The sequence below is a fragment of the Trachypithecus francoisi genome, unplaced genomic scaffold (assembly GCF_009764315.1).
Source record: "Trachypithecus francoisi isolate TF-2019V2 unplaced genomic scaffold, Tfra_2.0 Lachesis_group9, whole genome shotgun sequence".
Taxonomy (NCBI): domain Eukaryota; kingdom Metazoa; phylum Chordata; class Mammalia; order Primates; family Cercopithecidae; genus Trachypithecus; species Trachypithecus francoisi.
The window spans coordinates 11478780-11500389 of NW_022681474.1; the positions used below are offsets into that span (position 1 = coordinate 11478780).

The following is a 21610-nucleotide window of genomic DNA, read 5'->3' on the forward strand; positions in this document are numbered from 1 at the left end:
GCTGACATGGCTGATTCGCTCTGATGAGCCCTCCAGCACCAGGAGGCTGCTCCCTGTGGTGTGTTTGCCAGCTACACACCTCCATATGAGAAAAGCTGGGCAGACCAAGAAATCTTTATGCAGCTCTGTGGTTTCCGCAGTGGCCTCTGTACTCCAGATCAGAAGTGGTCTTGTGACCGTGCACTCAGGGGACACTGTGACAATGAGGGACACATGTCCCTCATTACTAAGTAACTCGTTACTCAGTAATCCAGCGCCCATGGACTCGCCATGTGGCAATCGGGAATTAGCACAGGAAGTCAGCAGAAGTGAGGTGAGTGAAGTCTATGACAGGCCTGGCGGGCATGTGGAACCGACATGCGGCATGTCCAGCTCTGCACACGGCCTGCAGACCCCTTATGCTCTGCTTCTTGTGCTGCAGCACTTCCTGAGGAAAGACCTCCCCGGCCAGGCCAACCACCCTCAATGCGTCCTCGTGGCACCTGCGTCACATTTACCATCACTTTCACTTTACATTTATTTGTGTGACTCTCTTAATCAGTGTTTTCCTGTCCCATTAGACTGTAAGAATCATGCCAAAAAAGCAACATCCCCCCCGCCCCACCTGGACACGCTGGGGCTCTGGGGTAGATACTAAGCAGGACTGCTGGCATCTGAATGGAGCTTTCTACTGCAAAGGTGGGGGAGGGCAGCTGGCCCCTCAGGTCAGGGAGTTTGGGGAGGTCAGGGTTAGTGCCTCAGTGATGGGTCTCATTATACCTGGGGTTGGGAGGAGGATCGGGGAGGGGGACTTGGGAGGGATAATAAGTCAAAACACTGAGGATGAACAGTCAACCTCAGAGAAGGGAGCTCCACACACGGAGAAGGCTAGCACAAACCTGGCAGCACTGGACTAGAATTGGGGATGAGTGTGAACTCCTCTGTTTTTGCTTTTTATACATAGAGATATACATATATGTATGTACATATGTATATTTATTGGCTTTATGTGCTGAGAGGACCTAGAAGCAAAGACACCAAGTGGCACTGAGTTCATTCACCCAGTACCTCCTAGATGGTGATTCTAAATGCCACTCTTCACTAAAGAGTCATACAGCTCCTTGGAGAAATGCTTGACTTCAAAGTAAGGGCAAGGAAAATACAAGATAAGCCTGGAACATTATGTTACACCCCAAAGTAAAGAAGTGCCCAAAGAATTATGGCAAATTGTCAAAAGGACACAGAAGCCAACTTAAAGGGACTCCCACTGGCTGGGTCTGGGACAATCTAAGTATTAAAATAATGAAGAAACAGATGATAACCCTTTAAGTAAAACAAAATGTGCCATGGTCCACAGTGATACAGATAAGCAAATGAATAGATAAATGGAAAATAAGGGAAAGCTCTATTCTACAGCAGAATGCCAACTAAGAAATGCAGAAGGAATCTGATGGAATTTCAGTATCACTATTTGGCAATCATCATAGTAATAACTGATTCAGATAAGAATCACCAGTTGATGTTAAATCTAGTGGATAAAAAAGTCTGATAAGGAATAGGATTTTATACACTCTCAAGTATCTTCCAACTTATTACTAAGTTCAACATAACTTTACATTGGAGAAACCTGGTAGAAATCATCTTAACCAAGTGAAAAGGTTAATATACCAGTAAGGGGATCAATCAATTGGTGCCTCCTGATACAATTAATGCACTGAGAAGAGCAGCACATGATATCTGAGTATTCTCACCTAAAATGCCTAAGTCATGGAGAAACAACATATGAACACAAATGGAAGGAAATTCTACCAAACAACTGGCCTACGATCTTCAAAACTGTTAAGGTCATAAAAGATAAGGAATAATAGAGGAACTCTTGCAGACTGAAGACATGACAATTCTAGACACCTATGATCCTGGACCTAGATGAGGTTGGTGGAGATGGTCACATTAATATTATATTAACATCCTGATGTACAGGGTTGTTCGGTGGTTAAAAAGATGAATATCCTTGAACTCAGGTAATATACATTTAAGTATCAAGAGGTAATGGGACACTGTGTCTGCAACACATTTGCAAATGGTTCAGAAATGTTAACATTGCGGTATCTGGGTAAAGGGTACTATTTCTGCAACCTTTATGTAAATTTGAAATTAGAAACAATAAATTTTTTAAAATGCTGTCTATAACCAAAATAGAAGATAAATAAATTCTGGAAGGCTAAAACAATGAAGTTAATGGTGAATCAAGACAGGTTCTGGCTCCGCCCATGCCAGAATTTCACCATGGTTCCATTACTTAAATTTAAGGACTATATTACTCCATGTACTCACCGTAACATCAGTTATCCTAACATTCAAATTAAAAGAAAAATACATCCAAAACCAGAAGAGGTCCTACTTGACAATCTACACTAATGGAGGAACACAGGTAATAATACTTTTCAAAAAATCTGTATTTTAACATTGGAATGTGTTTGTATTTACATTTGAAGTACGGGCATGTGTACACTGGTAACTTTTTGTGAAAAAAAATTAGTCACTGCCCTAATTCTGGAACATAATACTAATTTTCAAATATAGTACAAATGGCAGATCCTGCAGGAAAACATTTAGTATGCAGATAAAGACTAAGCTATGAAATTTAAATCCTATGTCATACCATCATTTCTTTTTGATGGTTAATACGCTAAATTTATTATTTCTAAAACTAAAATTAGCAATTAAAATAGTATGTAAGACATGACTGGCACTTTACCTTTGTTCTTACAAAGAATGATTTGTCTTCTGTTTCGACAAGGTAGAACAGGAAGGTACTTTTACAAGCCTCTTTCACAACACTTCTTAGTTTGATGTGCAAATTGGCGCACAAGTCTATGATTATGTCTTCAAAGGAGATTGACCGTCCTGGGAAAGGCAGATACATCACTTGAGCAGTGGCTTCTCCAGAAGCATCATTTAGCTCTTTGTCTTGGAAAACGACTTGGTTGCTATTCTTCATTACCTTGTTGAATTCGGCATACTCACTGAGAATAAGTGAAATATCATTCCGAGATTCCTTCAAAGTACTGTTGTATTTCAGTTTGTTAAGGTGGAATGAAACAGTCTGATTTCTTTGAGGATTTGTAAGATCTCTATTATGACTGTATCTCTCTCTCCAAGAGGAAGAGTTGTCCAGATTGCCGGCTGTGTAGCCTCTCCTGGGCTGCCCCTGTGGTCTGGGATCTGACTCCACAACTGTTACCAGAAGGGGGCTTCTGCTCCTAGGTGCAGGATGCAGAATTGGAGCCTCAGATATTTTTGTCAAAGGGAAAGCACCAATGGAGATCTGGGTCGGTAACTCCTTTGGGAAGACATTGGCGGAGGAGGCAGAATGCTGAGAATCCCAATTCTTTATGGTCTGTTTTAGCTTATGTGCAAAACGCAGATACTCCAGGTCCAAAGTGTTCTGGGTGAGGTCGTCTGCCACCTGCCAAGTGCTTGGCCAGGAGCTGGGCAGGTCACAGTTTGCAGTGAAACTCGGGTGCCTCCTCAGGCTGTGTGAAGTTCTCATGGTGTCTCTGAGCTCTTTTGTTACAGAGAAGTTGGCGTAAGTCCTGAGGATCCCGTGGAGATCTCGGATTTGGACGTAAGGTGGCACACACTTCTCTTCTTTCTTTACCCTAGTGGTCCAGTGCCCAGGAGGGAGGCTGGTCTCCATGCCTGGAACCTGGCTAGAGCAGCCCCAGTCCCCTTGGTGGTGGTTGTGGAAGTTCAATGATGACTCACAGCCATCTGTGAGAACATCTTTTTTCCTGGTGTAACTACCTCTTAAAGTACAAGAATCCTCCAAATCGCATTTGGGATTTCTACAATCACCAATCAGGTCTAGATCAGAATCTCCAGAAAGCAGTTCATAGTGCATGTCGGAATTCCCACTGACCTCTGCGTCTCTGCCTAGGGTTTCAGAACCAGCCTGAGCCCTGAGGCCCTCCCCATTGTTCTCAATTTCTATGTGCTCTGTGGATATTCCACAAACAGAAGTATCAAAGGATTCTGAAACAAAGGAGGTCAAAGGCTCTTTACTGAGATTTTCCCTGGTGTCTGCTGTATTTTGGTAGGGACTAGCACAAAGGGAGGAAACTCCAACATTCAACAGCTCCTCTGTTTCACATGTTGACACATCTTGCAGCGTGTGGATGGCTTTGCGTTTGCCTTTTAGAGAAGATTTGGTGTTGGCCTGAGGGCCAGCAGTGCCTAGACCTGTGATTTCTTTATGTAACTCAGCTTCAGTTTCATCCTTCTTAAGCAAACTGGCCATTCTGACCGCTGGTATTTCCTGTGCTTGAAATGCTGGCTCTGCATTTATTGGTCTTACATAATGGGTTAATGTAGCACTGTCTGAGGAAGAACAAAGTGTGGGGACCACTGAGCACAAGCATCCCTGTGTAGAATAAGCTCCATCAACTGAGGCAGTTGTCAAAGACTTCACCTGCAGATAAATGCCTTCATCTGTTTTCAAGTCACTGGTAAAGAGATTGTTCTGACTGCTTTTAGGGCTAGTCTGCTGTTTTACGACACCACTTGGCGCAGCTGTGGAAACCAATGTGTCAGACAAAGACATATTTTCAGTAACATTTCTAGGACTAAATGGAGGTTCACTGGACTCCAAGACAAGATGTTTTAAGTCCAAATTTCTGTTTTCTACTCTAATTGGCTGCAATGGATTTCCTGATTTTACCAGTTTTTCAGGAGAAGGACTGAAGTCACCTGTGTATTCGGCAGCTGAGGCAGGCTGGTTTAACTCCCTACCATAGCACTGCACCTTTCCTGAGAAAGATAAACCCTCATCATGCTCACTTGAGACCATTTCCTCAGTTACTTTACCAGGAAAGGTTGGTCTACCTGTTCTTCCTGGATGATCAGTTAATATTAGAGGCATTTCAGCAGAGACCTGCATTTGTTGTACCTGGGTAAAGTTATCTTGCCCCACGGGATGGGCAGGACCAACAAAAGATTTTTCTTTTTCTGTTATGCCTAAGTCTTCTGACACCCGCTGGGAGATTCGGTTGCTCTTCTCACACTGTGTACCATGAAGGTTTAAAATGCATGGAGTCACAGCCTGATATGGTCGTGTCTCTTTAACTGGTGCTGGAGGCTCAGGACTAGAAGCTGGTGATACTTCCTCAATTACAGAATCAAAGGGAAAATCGGAGGTCACATTAATTTCCTCTGCAATCTCAAGGGTGCAATTTTCTTTAGAAAGTATTACAGTAACTGGTTGTAAATTATCCCCCTTTCTCTCCTTATTTTCTACTGGTTCTTCTGACACTGTGGGATATACTGACAAACTGTCAGCAGAATTCACTTCTCTGCTTTCTGTGAGAGCCACCTCTTCTGGTTCACCTATTTCCTCAGCTACATCCTGAAGTTCTAAATTTGAAAATGGGGCCTCTTCAAATTGTTCTATTTCACCAGCTGGCATTTCTTCTCTGGGACTTGTAGGTGGTGATATTGTTAGAGCTAACTCAATGTTAGAATCTTCCTCTGATAACTCTAGGCTGACCTCTCTACTCACAGACAGCCTTCTTTGTTTGATAAATACGGAATCAAACTCTTCAAAATTCATATTTTCAGTGTTTGGACCATTCTTGTTATTCTTCCTCCGTTCTAAAGAGTCACCTGATGTGTGGCATCCTGATGAAATGCAGTTAAGCGAACACTGCTTTCCCAAGGCGGTAGAGGCTGATGATGAGTCCACTTCAACCTGTGTCGGTTCTACACGCCCTTCTGAAGACAGGCTGAGGAGACTCTGAGTCTGTGAAAGGAAATTCTGAGTGCACCTCACTTCTTCACTCGGTAATAGATAACTAGAACTTTTAACTAATGATAATGCCTCCATTACCATTGCTTTATCAGACGGTAATGAGACTGGAAGAGGCATCTCTTTCTGTAATGAACACACTTCTTCATCAAGTGTCTCTCTACCTACTGAGGAGGCACAAAGGTACTTAGAGCCCTTCTGTCCTGCAACTACTAGAGAGGGAATGTCCCTCAGGCCTTGTGTTTGTGCCTTTTCCGAGGTGGATACAGGATGTCTAAAGCTTGCAGCAGGTGATACTTGCTTAATCAACTCCTTATTAAAGGTTGTAGGTTCATCAGCTGTATTTACACCTTCTGTCTGTAATGGTATATGTGCATTTTTTTCAAAGATGAGAGTAACTGGTTCTGGATTAATCACTGCACACTCCATATTATCATCCTTTCTTTCCAAGGAAGGGTGACATTCATTGTTTATGGGGCTGCCATGTTGGATAAGGTCCTGTAAAGTACCTGTTTTTGTCTGCATTGCTGCATCAGGAACATCCACTTTGTTTTCAAGGGTGCTACACACAGAGCTCTGACATATTACTGGCTGACTACCAGTCCCATCATAAGTCCTGGTGAATGTGGTCTGAGTAACTGTGCCACTGTAAGAAGCCACTCTTGTGCTATCCAGTGGCTGAACAGTTTCTTCTTCATTAGGAACAGAGGGTCCATTAGTTCGTGTACTTCCAATACCAGAAAGCACAAGATTAGAAGTCTCCAGTTTATCTAATGATTCTTGTTTAGCTTCTTCCCCAATTACCTGAAATGGCCAAAGTAAAAAAAAAAAAAAAATCAGTCACATAAAATGTTTCTTATACAATTATATGTACATGTGAAGAACAGAAAAGATAGAAATTAATTTTAGTTTGTGAATGTTCTTTTGAATTTTCTAGCTGAAAATATCACAGGGTACAAATCAAGCAAATCCCTCTTTTAAAGACAGGCTTAAAATACCCTCAATGGGATTTGTTTTCTTTAAAATCATACACAGAGGAGAACTCCAAAACTTTCTGAACTTTGAAGCTTTTTTTCCTCTTTTTAAATTAGCTTTTTGGAAGAAAAATAACTAGACTACTGACAATTTAAGACTTTAAATGCAGCCTGTTTGCTACTTAGCACCGCTTAATCCAGAAGTGTAGCACTAGAGAAAAAGCATTCAATTTTGTTTTTAATAAATTCGATTTTTTTAATTTTTATTTTTTTTAAGACAGGGTCTTGCTTTATCATCCAGGCTGGAGTACAGTGGAGTGATCTCGGCTCACTGCAACCTCTGCCTCCCGGGTTCAAGTGACTCTCTGCCTCAGCCTCCCGAGTAGCTGGGAAAAGTAGCTAAAAAGCCCAGCCTAAAAGACAATTTTTAAAAAGCAAAGAATAACATTTTTAACATCCGTTTTCAATTAGACCATAAGTACACCATCATCTGAAACTCTCCCATGAGGCAACAGAGTAAATTAATTACTATCCCCTGTACTCAGAATACATTGATTCTAGTAAATAAAGGCCCCTCATCCCTTAACTATCTTTTTTTGAATAAAACTGGAGATTCTTTCTCATCTTAATACCTCCTATTGTACAGGGCAATTGAAAACTTATCAATGTGGTTTGCATTCATAAACCGAACTAAAAGGAACTGATTTAAACAGTAGCAAGCAGGATTTAGGTTAAACATTAGCAGAGCTATCATCTCAGGACAGTTCTGATAACCTCATAAACAGGTTGGTGTTTTTTATTTAAAGCTCAAGCATGGTCTTGTCCAGCATACGATAAAATGAACTGATGAATACAACTGATCATACCTCTGCAATGCTAGAAACACCATGCTTACAAACTGCCTGCCATGTCTTGAAGCATAGATGTTGGAAATCAGGAACTGTGTTCAAAATCTCGTTAAAAACATTTGTCTTAGGTAGGGCGTGGCCTCTCACGCCTGTAATCTCAGAACTTTGGCAGGCTCTGGCGGGCGGATCACGTTAGGCCAGAAGTTCAAGACCAGCCTGGCCAACATGGTGAAGCCTAGTCTCTATTAAAAATATAAAAATTGGCCGGGCGCGGTGGCTCAAGCCTGTAATCCCAGCACTCTGGGAGGCCGAGACGGGCGGATCACGAGGTCAGGAGATCGAGACCATCCTGGCTAACACGGTGAAACCCCGTCTCTACTAAAAATACAAAAAAAAAAAAAAAAACTAGCTGGGCGATGTGGCGGGCGCCTGTAGTCCCAGCTACGTGGGAGGCTGAGGCAGGAGAATGGCGTGAACCCGGGAGGCGGAGCTTGCAGTGAGCTGAGATCCGGCCACTGCACTCCAGCCTGGGCGGCAGAGCGAGACTCCGTCTCAAAAAAAAATAAAAATAAAAAAAATAAAAATAAAAATAAAAATAAAAATTACCCAGGTGTGGTGGCATGCGCCTATAATTCCAGCTACTTGGGAGGCTGAGGCAGAGAGTCACTTGAACCCAGGAGGCAGAGGCTGCAGTCTCAAAAAAAAACAAACCAAACAAACCCATTTCTGGCCGGGGCAGTGGCTCATGAGATTCTGTCTCAAACAAAACAAAATAAAACAAAACAAACAAAAAAACAATTTCTGGCTGGGGCAGTGGCTCATGCCTATAATCCCACCACTTTGGGAGGCCGAGGCAGGTGGATTGCCTGAGGTCAGGAGTTCCAGACCGGCCTGGACAACATGGGGAAACCCCGTCTCTACTAAAAATACAAAAATTAGCCGGGCGCGGTGGTGCACACCTGTAGTCCCAGCTACTTGGGAGGCTGAGGCAGGAGAATCACATGAGCCGGGAAGGCAGAGGCTGCAGTGAGCCAAGATCACACCACTGCATTCCAGCCTGGGCGACAGAGACACTGTCTCAAAACAAAACAAAATCTCAGTTGTGTAATCTCAGCACTTTGGGAGGCCGAGGTGGGCACATCACCTGAGGTCAGGAGTTCGAGACCAGCCTGGCCAACATGGTGAACCCCCGTCTCTACTAAAAATACAAAAATTAGCCAGGTGTGGTGGCAGGCGCCTGAAATCCCAGGTACTTGGGAGGCTGAGGCAGGAGAATCAGCTGAACCCAGGAGGCAGAGGTTGCAGTGAGCTGAGATAGTGCCTGGGGGACGAGTCAAGACTTCTTCCCAAAACAAAACAAAAAAAGAGTCAGAGTCAGCAGCATGGGGCTGAGACACCAGAGTTTTAAGAGAACAAAGTATTAGAAAAGTCTCGACAGTCAGTGTACTTCTGAGAACTTTTATAACGGCCCTCCCAATCGTGTGGCTGGTAACGTTTAGCCTCAGTCCTAAATCTCACCATGTCTGTACTCTTAGTGAAATGCAAATCGTGACAATCTTGATATATTTATATTTCAATATATTTTTACTACAGGTAAAGTGTAATGCTTCTAAAATAAAGTCTGATAATTCAGAAAGAGTGCCCAACTAAACACATGACTAGCAGCAACATGCTCTTGGTTTCTAGTGGCTATCATGCCAGAATCCCCTTCACATTCCAGTGTGCCAACTGGTGGAGGGAGTGTGATAGCGTACATGTGTGCCTTTCAAGTACAGGCACAGCATTCAACAAGATGACAAAAAACCAAAACCTATGTAAGTACATACTAAGGAGATGGTTAGGAATCACTGATTTGAACAGTGAGGCTTGCCAAAGTCATTGCTAAAATTAGTACTGATGATAGTTAATTACATATTACCACAACAAATGGTATTTTATAAGAAACTAGCATGTATATATGTTTTAATCTAAACCTCCCTGATTAAACTGTATTTTCTTACTCTAAGGTGGTGATTCTTAACTGGATTTTATGTAATTCTTTGAGAACAGGATGGAACTGCTGAACCCCATCTTTAGAAAAAAAAAAGGCACATACATAGTCAATGTTTAGGTTTTCTAGACTGGAATCCCGGCTTGATAATTTTCTATGTGACCTTAGGCAATTTCTTTACTTCTCTGTGCTTTAGTTTTGTCATCTGTGTAATGGGGAGATTAATAGTCTTTAACTTATCTGAGAATGAACTGAGTTCATGTGAGTGAAGGGCTTAGAACACTCACTATCTGGCACACAGTGACTCAGAAATCTTTAATTCTCATGATGATGACAATGACTTGAAGATATTCACCAGTTCTGTGAGGCTCACCCAAGGACCTCCAAGTCCCCAGTGACCCCGGGTATAGGAACACTGTCTACTCTTTGTTAAGACAGGAATCACAGATGCTGCCCAAACCCAAGCAATATTATTCTAGAATAAATTTGGGCTGAAAGCTTTAAAAGGTAGGTACTTTTATCAACTCATTTGCTTAGAATTTTGTTAACAACTTTGAGATTTGCTCCAGGTAAAATCTGGATTATGTGGCCTGGTTGAATGTCAGCTGAGGACAATGAACAAAACGAAGTACATTTTTCATATTTACAAATAGTTATTTGCAACGGGTCTTCTCTCACAGGTCTGGCATTTTACTATTCCAGCATCTGTCTTCAAACATAATTTTAATACAAATAATTTTAGTTTACTTTAAGGTTTATCGAAGTATGTCTAACATTTATTATTGCTATATTTGATCCTTAAACAATATCCTACATAAGACATGACAGGCATTAGTCACCTCTTTTAAAAATTAAGCAAATAAGCAATTTGCCTCAAATTATGGTGGGCTCCCAGGTCATGTGGACCCTATGACACTTTTTTACTCTGTTTTTTTTCAATCAGGATGGCAGGTAAGCTCTACCTGCAGACAATTCGATGACACTTCATGAAAACTAAGTTTTTGGTGTAATAGTTCTTTACATACCTTGAGAATTCACTGTCCTAAAATTTAAAAATGCCTTGTTTTGAATGTGATTTTACATATAAACGTTTTTTTCTTCAAAAATAATGCCAACATTTAACAGTATTCAGCTTAACGTACCTCATTATTATAAGAACAGACGAAATCCTGGTTTTCTAGGGTGTCTGGATGACACTTTCTTGCAAAAGTTTTTTTCTGTTCATTGTGTACACAGAGTTCCAAGCCTTGGGTAAGTGGTGTTTTAATGAAAGGAAGCAAGCAGTTAGCATCACGGAAGGACACTTCAGCAGCATGAGCCCTGGAAATTTCGTTAGTCTCCAAGAGAGGGTCTGCAGAACATCTTTCCAAACCAAGGGACTCCTCAATTTCACTGAGCTCACAAGATTCTAACGTGCTATTTATAGACACATATTTTGCTGGGTTGCTGTGTTCTACAACCTTTCGGGAAGATCGTATGACTTTGTTCTGATTGCTGTAAAACAGAGCTACCCACATATGAAGTAAAAGCTTCACTTCTTCCACATTATCAGGCAAATCAGTATTCCAGGGCCTAAGAGTTTACAGAAAGAACACATGAAAATCATTGAAAATGGTTATTTTAGTTGATTACCTTATCATAAGCAAGTGCCTCCAACATTAACCTTAGTTTTTGTTTTTATTTTAAAAATTTGTTACAGATATGAAACATGAATGAGTAAATATGTAGCTGACTTAACAAATAATTATCAATCTAACCCACTCATTTTACAGAGACGGGAACTGAGAATCAGAACATGTAACTGCCTTCCTTCAAATCACAAAACCTGTATGGCAGAACCATGATCTGAACATGGGTAGCACGTGTCTTTTACGTCATACAAATTCACTCTGGACACAAAATACTTATTGGAGAAATGGTTTCACCAATACCCAAATCCTCATTGTCATGCTTTTGCTAAGTCTGGCTGATTCATTTATTTTCCATTTTTGTGTCTCTCTTCTAATAGTTGAGAAAGTCTGAAGATAAAATATCTCTCTGGACAATTCAACAGAACTATACTATTTTCAGATTATAGTTCTGAAAAATATCCTGAAACTGTAAAGGCAGACAGAAAACATTTCTGGCCCTCTGGCAGGCAAAAGGATGGCAGATGGCCGGAGTACGATAAGTTAGGGGGGCTGCAGAGTTGGGCAACAGCTAAACAGGAAGTTCTAGGAAATGACCTTTATGAGTATATATGAACATGTGGACGGAAGAAAGCCTGACAGCTGTAGAGTCCATATAGTCAGATGTGAAATAGTTCATTAATAGGGAGCTGAATGTCATTTCATGTAGCTAACGAGTGCTTCTTGCTAACAGTAATGGTTACCATTTATTATTACTACTGGCCAGTCACTGTGCAAAAATCCCAATATATGTAACCTCAGGATACAGCTACATAGTTGAGTGTTGGCGACAGACTGTCATCCACCATTGGTATCACCTGAAAATCTTTAGAAATGCAGAATGCCAGGTCTCTCCCCGAGGAGAATGCATCAGAATCTGCAGTTCAGTGAAATCTCTAGATGAGCAGCACACGCAATTAAGAAGCACTGTCCAGAAGCAAGACACTTGCCCAGGATCACAGGAGGTAAGAAAGGGAAAGAACCCGGCTTCAAACCTAGGTTAGTCTATACTCCAAAGACAGTGTTCGTCACCACTCTGTTACTATTGCCTTGATTCCTCCTTAAGGGAGATCTATAGAACAATCTTAAGTGAAACTGCTTACTCCTATCAATCTGACCAATTTACCAAGCTACAAGTGATTTTTAAAATGTTTCTTCTGGAATTCAGTCTGTAAAGCATTATTTCTAAATCTCACACTATTTTACATTAAGATCTCATCTAAAAATTGAAATTCAAAAGCCACAAGGGCTTACGAAGGAGCATTGCAAATTGGAAAGCTATTCATTAGGCTAAAATTATCTTTAAAAAGTTCTCCACATGAGTACAAGGGGAAAACCAGCCTGGTACTCTTTATTGCCAGGAAACATGTTTGCTTGATGTTATTATCAAATTTCTGGTTTTACACACACTTCTTTCTCCTTCTCCAGAGTTTGGCACAAGTTTCCCCATCTCACTACATTCATCTCAACAGAAAAATTTCATCCGTTTTCACCAAGTTTCATTCATACTCACCCATGTAATGCTCTTACTACAGTTTTCTCCAGTGGGTTGTTGGTATATTTGCTATCTAAGCTGAATGCATATTCTGTTTCACATTTGAAAGTGATCTTAACGGAGTCATCACAGCTAAACACTACACGAGAGCAAGAAGATTTTTTCACACGGGAAGACGCTGGTCGATCCTTGGGCTTCACCACGGGCTCGTCAGGAGGCTTTTGCTGAAGCAAAAGACCGGGCTGATGCCGAAATGGCATGACTTTCCCCACTGGGGTTACTGCTTCAGGGCTTTTTGTCCCATTCTTGGGAAACACAGGGCTTGGTATCTCTCTCTCCTGTAGATTTTTCTTTGAATGTTCTCTAAGGAGCAGGGCATAAGAATGTTCCACAGAAACAGAAGAGCTTTGACTTGCATCTGAAGATTCCAGCATTTCCTCAGTAAGTGCTGACTGGGCTTTAGCAGGGGCCTGACTACAAGGAACCAAGCTTTCTTCATCTTGGCTAACAATTAAGTCTGACTCAGAATTACTCTTCCTATCAGAAGATGGGTTAGGGAGTAATTCACCTTTTTGACTTTTAACTCCTCTGTGATATTCATGGTCAGATGTACCTTGTAAAGAATTTTCTTTAGAGAGCAAAACATCATTTTGTGGCAATTCAGAGGAACAGTGAAGATTTCTAGGCTCAGATACCGGTGTGGAAGAAGTAGCAGAACTTAATGCTAGATCGGCTAACATATTCAGGGCCTGGGAGTCATAGTTGACAATGGAGTTTTCAGGAAGATCATTGTGAGCCACTGTGGTATTTTCTGGTTGAACGCTATTTATGCTAATCCCATCTTCTTGACCATCTCTTGAAATTTCTGATTGAAGCTTTGAAGCGGTTTCTCCTCTGACTTCAGTATAAAAGAAAAAAAAAAGAGAGATGTTTGCTTGTTATAGAATTAATTCTCTGCCATATTACTATGATGGTTAACTCAACATGTTTGAGAAAAACTTATGTTACATATATTGCATATTAAAATTTTCTATTAGATTAAGGTCTCTTCCAACCCTCAGATAAAACTTGTAATATATAGCATATTAAAATTTTCTATTAGATTAAGGTCTCTTTCAACCCTCAGATTATAATGTGTTAAACCAGAGGGACAAGTCTTAAGGAATGTGTACATTAATTTAGAAAGAAATTACCTTTCAAAAACATATGAAGTGATCTACACACAAGACATACAGCTCAGCTCAGAAAATGTACAAACAGAAAAAAAAAACAAAAAAAAGATGAGAGTCTTGCCCTTGGGGAGCTTACAATCTAATAAGGACAGGAATGTAGAAGTTTCAAGTGTGTATTAGAGTTTGCTAACGCACTTTCTCAGGAATCATTTCCCTGAACAAGTGATTTATTAGAGAAACTATCTAAGTTCAAATGATTTTAACTATATTGATCTTTAATTACATGATGTGATAGAAATAAAAAATTAGGAAAGTCATAAGAGTATTCAGAATCATCAATTAATTCCATTACCTTTTAAACTTTTACTTTCATTACCAAAAACATTGCCCTTTTACATTATCCAAGAAAGAGCAAATCTACTGACAATGTTCTTTTATAGATAATCAAATCTATCCAAATGCCCTTAATCAGAATATTTACATTTGCTAGTGGTTTCCCTAGGTATTTTCAATATGTTAATTATTCCTTCCTAAATGCTGTTATTATAAGGATAAACTTCACAACTCTACTAGGCAAAGATTCTCTGCTGTAGGTAGATAGATGAACAGAAAAGCCAACTGTGTTCCTCTTTATCATAGTAGCAGGCCCAAAATGAATTAACAACCTGCCAGCCAAGACCAATGAGTAACACATTTAAAGAGAAGAAAGCTCCAGCCTATGATGTCACCAATTAGAAAGAGAAGGGCATGGGGAAAGGGTTAAGCTAATCAACCACTGCCCAGTTTTTATTTAAAACAGCAAACCCAAAGGGGACAGGTGGATGAAAAGGACCCAAAGCAGATAATTGTCTTGTTAGCCCCAAAGGTATACTGGAAATAAAATTAATTTTGTGATCTGATGCTAATTTCATTCTATCTTTGTTATTACGGCCTCCATCTACTTATCCCTTACACAAAACACTACTTATCAGTAAGGCCTAATATAAAAAATACTGTATTAAAATAAAGAAAAATGGTAGTTTAATAAATATATTACAGTCTCACATAAATCACCCAATTATTGACGTGTTACAGGTTCTCAATAAAAAAATACACCACCAATAATTTCTATTTAAGACATACATAAGACAATGCCAAAGGAACTACACTAAAAAAAAGTTTAGTGAATAAAAAGGACAGAAAATCAAGTTTCATTAATAAAAGGACTGTTTGACTTCAAAATTATCATTTGATTCTAATTTAAATCAGTAATTTTCAAACTGAGGTCAATGTGGCTATGGTTCATCTACCTTCTTAAACTTTGATATTCCAAGTATAGGAAGTAAAATGATTAACATAGGTGCTTAAGAAAAAAATTAAGAGATTTAAATGTAGTCATTTAAAAATGTTAACTTGGAATGTGGCTGCATAATACATAGAGACATTTGCAATACAAATCAGCCTGTATTTGAACACACATTTTGAAAACTTTAAATGTTCTGGGCTCACTTTTCCGCCAGTATGCAATTACATACCTCCTCCCATTAATCAATTTGTCAACAAGCATCTGAAGCCAATTCAGTACAATGAATCCAAATGACACTGCTAGGAACACAAGATGTTATCTATTCTCATAATGTTTACAAATTGAAAAGACTGGACCAAGACACGTCAAATGATCTGAAAACAGTATGAATTAAATTATATAATGTTCTCAAATATCCCAAAGAAATGAGAGATGAGTGAGAGTCAGAACATGAGAAAATGCCTCCCTGTGGGGATAAATTCTAGCTGCGAGCCCCTGACGGGCAAAGGATGCGTGGGGGAGGCACAGATGGCCCACAGGGGAAGGAGCATGGTGGCAACAGCAGGGGCGCAACACAGAGAGGTGGGGTGCAGCCACACCATAAACTCCCAAGAGAGACAAACAGGAGAGCTCAAATTTGGTATGGAAGCCAAAATTGCAGCATATGGGTTTTTGAATGACATGATGAGCTTCTAAAAAAATTTTCAGTCACAAAACAATCTGAAAAAACTTACAGAATCTCAGGGTATGCTTAAGTTAAAAAAACAAACAAACAAACAAACAAAACAAGCCTGGCTGGACGCAGTGGCTCACACCTGTAATCCCAGCACTTTGGGAGGCCGAGGCAGGCAGATCATGAGGTCAAGAGGTTGAGACTATCCTGGCTAAAATGATGAAACCCCATCTCTACTAAAAATACAAAAATTAGCCGGGTGTGGTGGCATGCACCCGTAGTCCCAGCTACTAGGGAGGCTCAGGCAGGAGAACTGCTTGAACCCAGGGGACAGAGGTTGCAGTGAGCAGAGATTGTGCCACTGCGCTCCAGGCTGGCGACAGAGCAAGATTCCATCTCAAAAAAGAAAAAAAAAAAACCAACAATCTACTTTCTTTCTCTGATTTCTCACTCTCTGTGAGATACTAAAATCTAGTTATAGATGAGGGAGAAAGTAGAATCAGGAAAACCAGACAGAAAACTCATAGAAAGATATGAGGGAATGAAGTCTCTTTGTTAAACAAAACAAAAAAATAACATGCACACCACAAAAGAATCAATACCAAAGGGAAGAAAAATTAAGGAAAGTAGATCCGGGAGGAAAGCTGGTATGTGTCTCACTAAGGTGACAATAAAACTTTCTAGTACAGAGGTTATGTCTAGAGGTTGAAAATACAAAACTAGAGCAGTTCATGCGACTAAACTTGATTCTTCACTTAAGCAAAGTTAAATCAGTAAAACTACTTTTAAAATTAATGCCTTTTAAAACCAAATACAGGATTCTCAGCCGGGCATGGTAGCTCATGCCTGTAATCCTAACACTTTCGGAGGCCGAGGCAGGCAGATCACTTGAGCTCAGGAGTTCAAGACCAGCCTAGGCAACATGGCGCAACCACATGTCTCTCTTTTTTTTTTTTTTTTTTCTTGAGACGGCGTCTCACTCTGTAGCCCAGGCTGGAGTGCAGTGGCATGATCTCGGCTCACTGCAAGCTCCGCCTCCCGGGTTCCCGCCATTCTCCTGCCTCAGCCTCCCGAGTAGCTGGGACTACAGGCGCCACCACCTCGCCCGGCTAGTTTTTTGTATTTTTTAGTAGAGACGGGGTTTCACCGTGTAGACCAGGATGGTCTCGATCTCCTGACCTCGTGATCCGCCCGTCTCGGCCTCCCAAAGTGCTGGGATTACAGGCTTGAGCCACCGCGCCCGGCCCCTTTTTTTTTTTTTTTTGAGACAGAGTCTTGCTCCTCTGTTGCCCAGGCTGGAGTGCAGTGGCGCAATCTCAGTTAACCACAACCTCCGCCTCCCAGGTTCAAGCGATTCTCCTGCCTCAGCCTCCCGAGTAGCTGCGATTACAGGTATGTGCCAATACGCCCGGCTAATTTTGTATTTTTAATAGAAATAGGGTTTCTCCATGTTGGTCAGGCTGGTCTGGAACTCCTATCCACCCACCTTGGCCTCCCAAAGTGCTGGGATTACAGGCGTGAGCCACCGCACCCGGCTGAAACTTGGTCTCTATAAAAAAATACAAAAAAATTAGCTGAGCATGGTGGTACGTGCTTGTAGGCCCAGCTATTTGAGGGGCCTGAGGTGGGAGGATCCCTTGAGCCCAAGAGGTCAAGGTTGCAGTGATTATAAAGTGTGACCCTGTCTCTAAATAAATAAAACCAAATAAAGGATTCTGCATTACTGACAGTTCTGGACAGTCTGTTTATAATCTCTTCAGATAAACTTATACTTTTCTTGGTAATTATAACTTCTTATAATTATAATGGTCCAGAAAAATAATGCCAGATACTACTACTTCTGCATTTAGTTATAAATAAGGCCATTGATGCTTTAATGCTTGCAGACAATTTGTGTTCAGGCTTTTTTGCAAGTAAAAAGTAGATTCTATGTTTTTGAAGGTTTGAGCCTTTGTACCTTCCTAATTTATTTACATTAGGAAACCAGTTTACTTATTTTTTTTCATGTCTGAACTGAAAAACACAGAAAATATTATAGGGACATTTCAACTGCTCTTACACTATTTCCATATATTGCACTCTCTGTTAGATCTGTATTGGGGTGTTTAAATTTATACGAAGAGTATTTCTTACCAGGTTGTAGCTGCTTTCTGATTCTGGGGTTCTCATTGCCTTTTACTATATTTACTCTCTGTTTTTGTAGAGATTTCTTCACAGGTGGCTTAGCCCTTGGAACAGTTTTGACTGGAGATTTCTCTTGTTTCCTTGCCCTTTTAGCATTTGTTGGCACTGGAACATCTTTAGAAATAGGAGCTTCTTGGTTTTTCCTATCCAATTTGGTTTTCTGTACAAACTGTGCAGTCAGCACTTCCGCACCTTATGTAGAAAAGACATCATTTTTTTAAGGGGTAGGGGCCCAGATACTTAGCATAGCTTTTCCATTTATTGTTCTGTTTTATTTTTATTTTGAGGGCAGTAACTTTAGTAATGGGGAATAAACTATGAAGTTTCAGGTATTTAATTAAAAGATTTTAACAAAGCAAAAGTTAAACATTCTCACATAAATATAATATGAACTTGCTAAGTGTCTGCCTATATCCCTATCAGATGAAGAAGAAAAAGATCAGAGTAATAACTTTGTAACAACTGAAAAAAAAAAAGAAAAAAAACACACAAAAAAACTTTGGGCTAGGAGCGGTGGCTCACACTTGTAAGCCCAGTATGTTGGGGGGCCATGACGAGAGGACTGCTTGAGCTAAGGAGTAGGAGATCAACCTGCTCCAGGCTGGGCAAGAGTGAGACCCTGTCTCAAAAGAAAAAAAAAAAAATCTTCATAACCTTTCCTAATGTGACAGGTCAGACTGAATATGCTAGATCACCACCCCAGGATATAGATATTGACGTTTAAACAAAAAGCAGCACAGCTCCCATAAGGTGATGTGGTTAAAACTATAACCACACTGCAGAGAAGAGCTGTATAGAGAGCAATAGAGCAATATTATATATTTGGAGAGCCATATTATATATTTTACATTACTACTTATAAACATCTAAATTTTAATACCATCTGAAAAATAATCTTTTAAAAGATGGGAAGACTGAGGAAAGTTTGCACCTGGTTTTATTTCTAACAAATCTACTATCTTACACAATTATGTCTCTTAGAAGTGCTCTGCTTTGCTTCTCACATGGTATAAAAATAGCTAAAGGTGGAGGTGGACGGAAAGAAAAAGGAAATACTAAACACCTGCTTATAATGCACAACAGAAAGTATTTCAATCTTTTAAGAGTTAAAATTTAGCCTCAAAGATATCATATGAAATAATCACACATATAAATGTTGGCAAATATTTTTAAATTACATTATACAGAAAACACTACTTCTCACTAAGGACACTAAAGATCATATTAAACAGTTTAAGAAACTGTGATGAGTCTTAGTGAAATGTAGCAGAAAAAAGGAGACCCATTTCATTTCATTCTTTTGGAGGTTAGGGAAAGGAATAGTTTTAAAGATGTTTTCAGAATATCTTAATGCTGTACATTTCAAGTCTGATTATTTTCCTCCCTACCAAATTATTATATTAGTAAGTACTAAAGCAGCATATTTTTTTAAGAGTAAGACTTCTTATTACACTCTAATTACATTTCCTAAAATCTTCAGCATAGGGAAAAGTAAAATAAAAATAAATCAGGAAAACAGTTAAGACTAAATTAAAAAGAAAAAGGTTAGACAACCAAGACCCAGGGGGAAACTTTCTAATATTTGGACAAACAGAAAGGGGAGATATTCCCAAGAACACCCAGGTCTTGGGAGAAAAAGAAAAGAAAAATGAAACAAAGTGATCCTGCAGGGATTATTCTGTTCACATGGAACACTCAGTACCATGCTTCTCAAACTGAATGCAATTAATCCACTGGTGGGGTTATAAAATAAATTCAATGTGTCACAACTGGAATTCATTCATTCTTTCTTTCTTTTTGTTTTTTTGAGATGGAGTCTTGCTCTGTCACCCAGGCTGGAGTGCAATACAGTTCACTGCAACCTCTGCCTCCCAGGTTCAAGAGATTATCGTGTCTCAGTCTCCCAAGTAGCTGGGATTACAGGCCAGCGCCCCCATACCTGGCTATTTTTTGTGTTTTTAGTAGAGACGGGGTTTCACCATGTTGACCAGGCTGGTCTTGAACTCCTGGCCTCAAGTGATCCGCCCGCCTCAGCCTCCCAAAGTGTTACGATTATAGGCACGAGCCACCGCACCCAGCCCAGAACTCTTAAATGAAACAGAACAGAAGGTATCAGACTGTATTACACAGAATTTTTTTTTGGAATTTTTGTTCCAGTCATGTATGAATTTGTAGGTACTGGAATATAATATCAAACGTATTTCTTACAGTGGATATAATTAAAAACATTTGAGAAACAGTGACAATTTATGTTGAGTTATAGACAATTGATTCAATACCTTAAATTGGTTCATGCAGAGCAGTATGGTTGGCCTGGAATCTATTTTACAGAGTTGTACAGTCTGTCTGGTGCACTGCTTTATACTACCATACTTTCCACTTACCCTCCTAAATACACACATCTCCACCCCATTCCTCAAGCCACAATAAGCAAGAAACCACTATTTGTGAAGCCACAGGATAAAACCAAGGCTGGGTGCAGTGGCTCACGACTGTAATCCCAACATTTTGGGGGGCTAAGGCAGGAGTATCTCTTGAGGCCAGTAGTTCAAAGACTAGCCTGGGAAACATAGTAAGACCCCATCTCTACAAAAAAATTTAAAAACTTAGTGGGGCGCCCCTGTAGTCCCAACTACTCCAGAGGCTGAGGCAGGAAGATCACTTGAGCCCAGGAGTTCGAGACTGCAGTGAGCTATGATCATGTCACTCAACTCCAGCCTGGCTGACAGAGAAAACCTGTTTCTAAACAAAGATAGAAAACTCCAAACAAAAAAAACTCCATAGGGTAAACTCTGAATTATTTAGAATCCTGGGATTACCATATCCTAGATGTTTCTTCTTTAGGCACCAACATTTTCAAATTCAAAATATTACAGATTGGTTTGGCAAACATTTTCTGTAAGGGGCCAGAGAGTCCATACTTTCAGCTTTGAAGGTCATGTGGTTTCTGTCACAGCTGCTCAGCTCTGACAACACGCCATGAGAACAGTCAGAGATGACACAGGCACAACTGAGTGGCCCCTCAGCCATACTGTGCTGCCTTCTTCTCCAAAGGGGTCACCCATATACTTCCCTACTCTTTTATAGAAATAACAGTAAAATATAATTTGAGACGACTCTAGGGCAAAGTCATATGGTTTGCTGTGCTATGTTCACTGAAATACATTTGCCAATACACTAAGTGGCTCAAGACTCCAATTCTCACTCAATTTTCAGGGAGCATCAAAACCACATGAAGAATCCAGGTGCTCACGTAAAAACCTGTGATACACATAAAGAATTAGAAACTCTGCCCCAGACTACTTTACTTTTGGAGGTCCCAGGCATTTCCCTCCTCTTTATAGGTGTTGAGGCTGTCAGCTATCACCATTTGCTGGTACTGATGTGCTTGATTTTAGAAGAACCTCTTCTACCTCCATTTGTGAAGAGGATGGCACAGAAACTAGATGGTCGTCTTTCTTAGGATGGAACATACACGTGTGAGTGGTTTTACAAGGTGGAACATAACATGTTGGTGGTGGGTAGGCTTTTGAGGTATCT

At 40.3% G+C, this 21610-nt stretch overlaps 1 protein-coding gene across 15 annotated transcripts in view; it reads right to left on the bottom strand.

Annotated features, from left to right (window-relative positions):
• Positions 1 to 21610, bottom strand: part of TASOR2 (transcription activation suppressor family member 2) — an 82837-nt gene that overhangs the window by 12175 nt on the left and 49052 nt on the right. For 12 of the 15 annotated variants that reach the window (XM_033208719.1, XM_033208717.1, XM_033208718.1 and 9 more), the window contains 4 exons: positions 18020 to 18262; positions 12775 to 13654; positions 10737 to 11166; positions 2738 to 6586 (listed from right to left, as the gene is read on the bottom strand). In XM_033208719.1, the coding sequence (XP_033064610.1) occupies positions 2738 to 6586; positions 10737 to 11166; positions 12775 to 13654; positions 18020 to 18262 (5402 nt within the window). The remainder of the gene's footprint in view (positions 1 to 2737; positions 6587 to 10736; positions 11167 to 12774; positions 13655 to 18019; positions 18263 to 21610) is intronic. The other 3 variants (XM_033208720.1, XM_033208710.1, XM_033208711.1) reach the window with 1 other exon arrangement.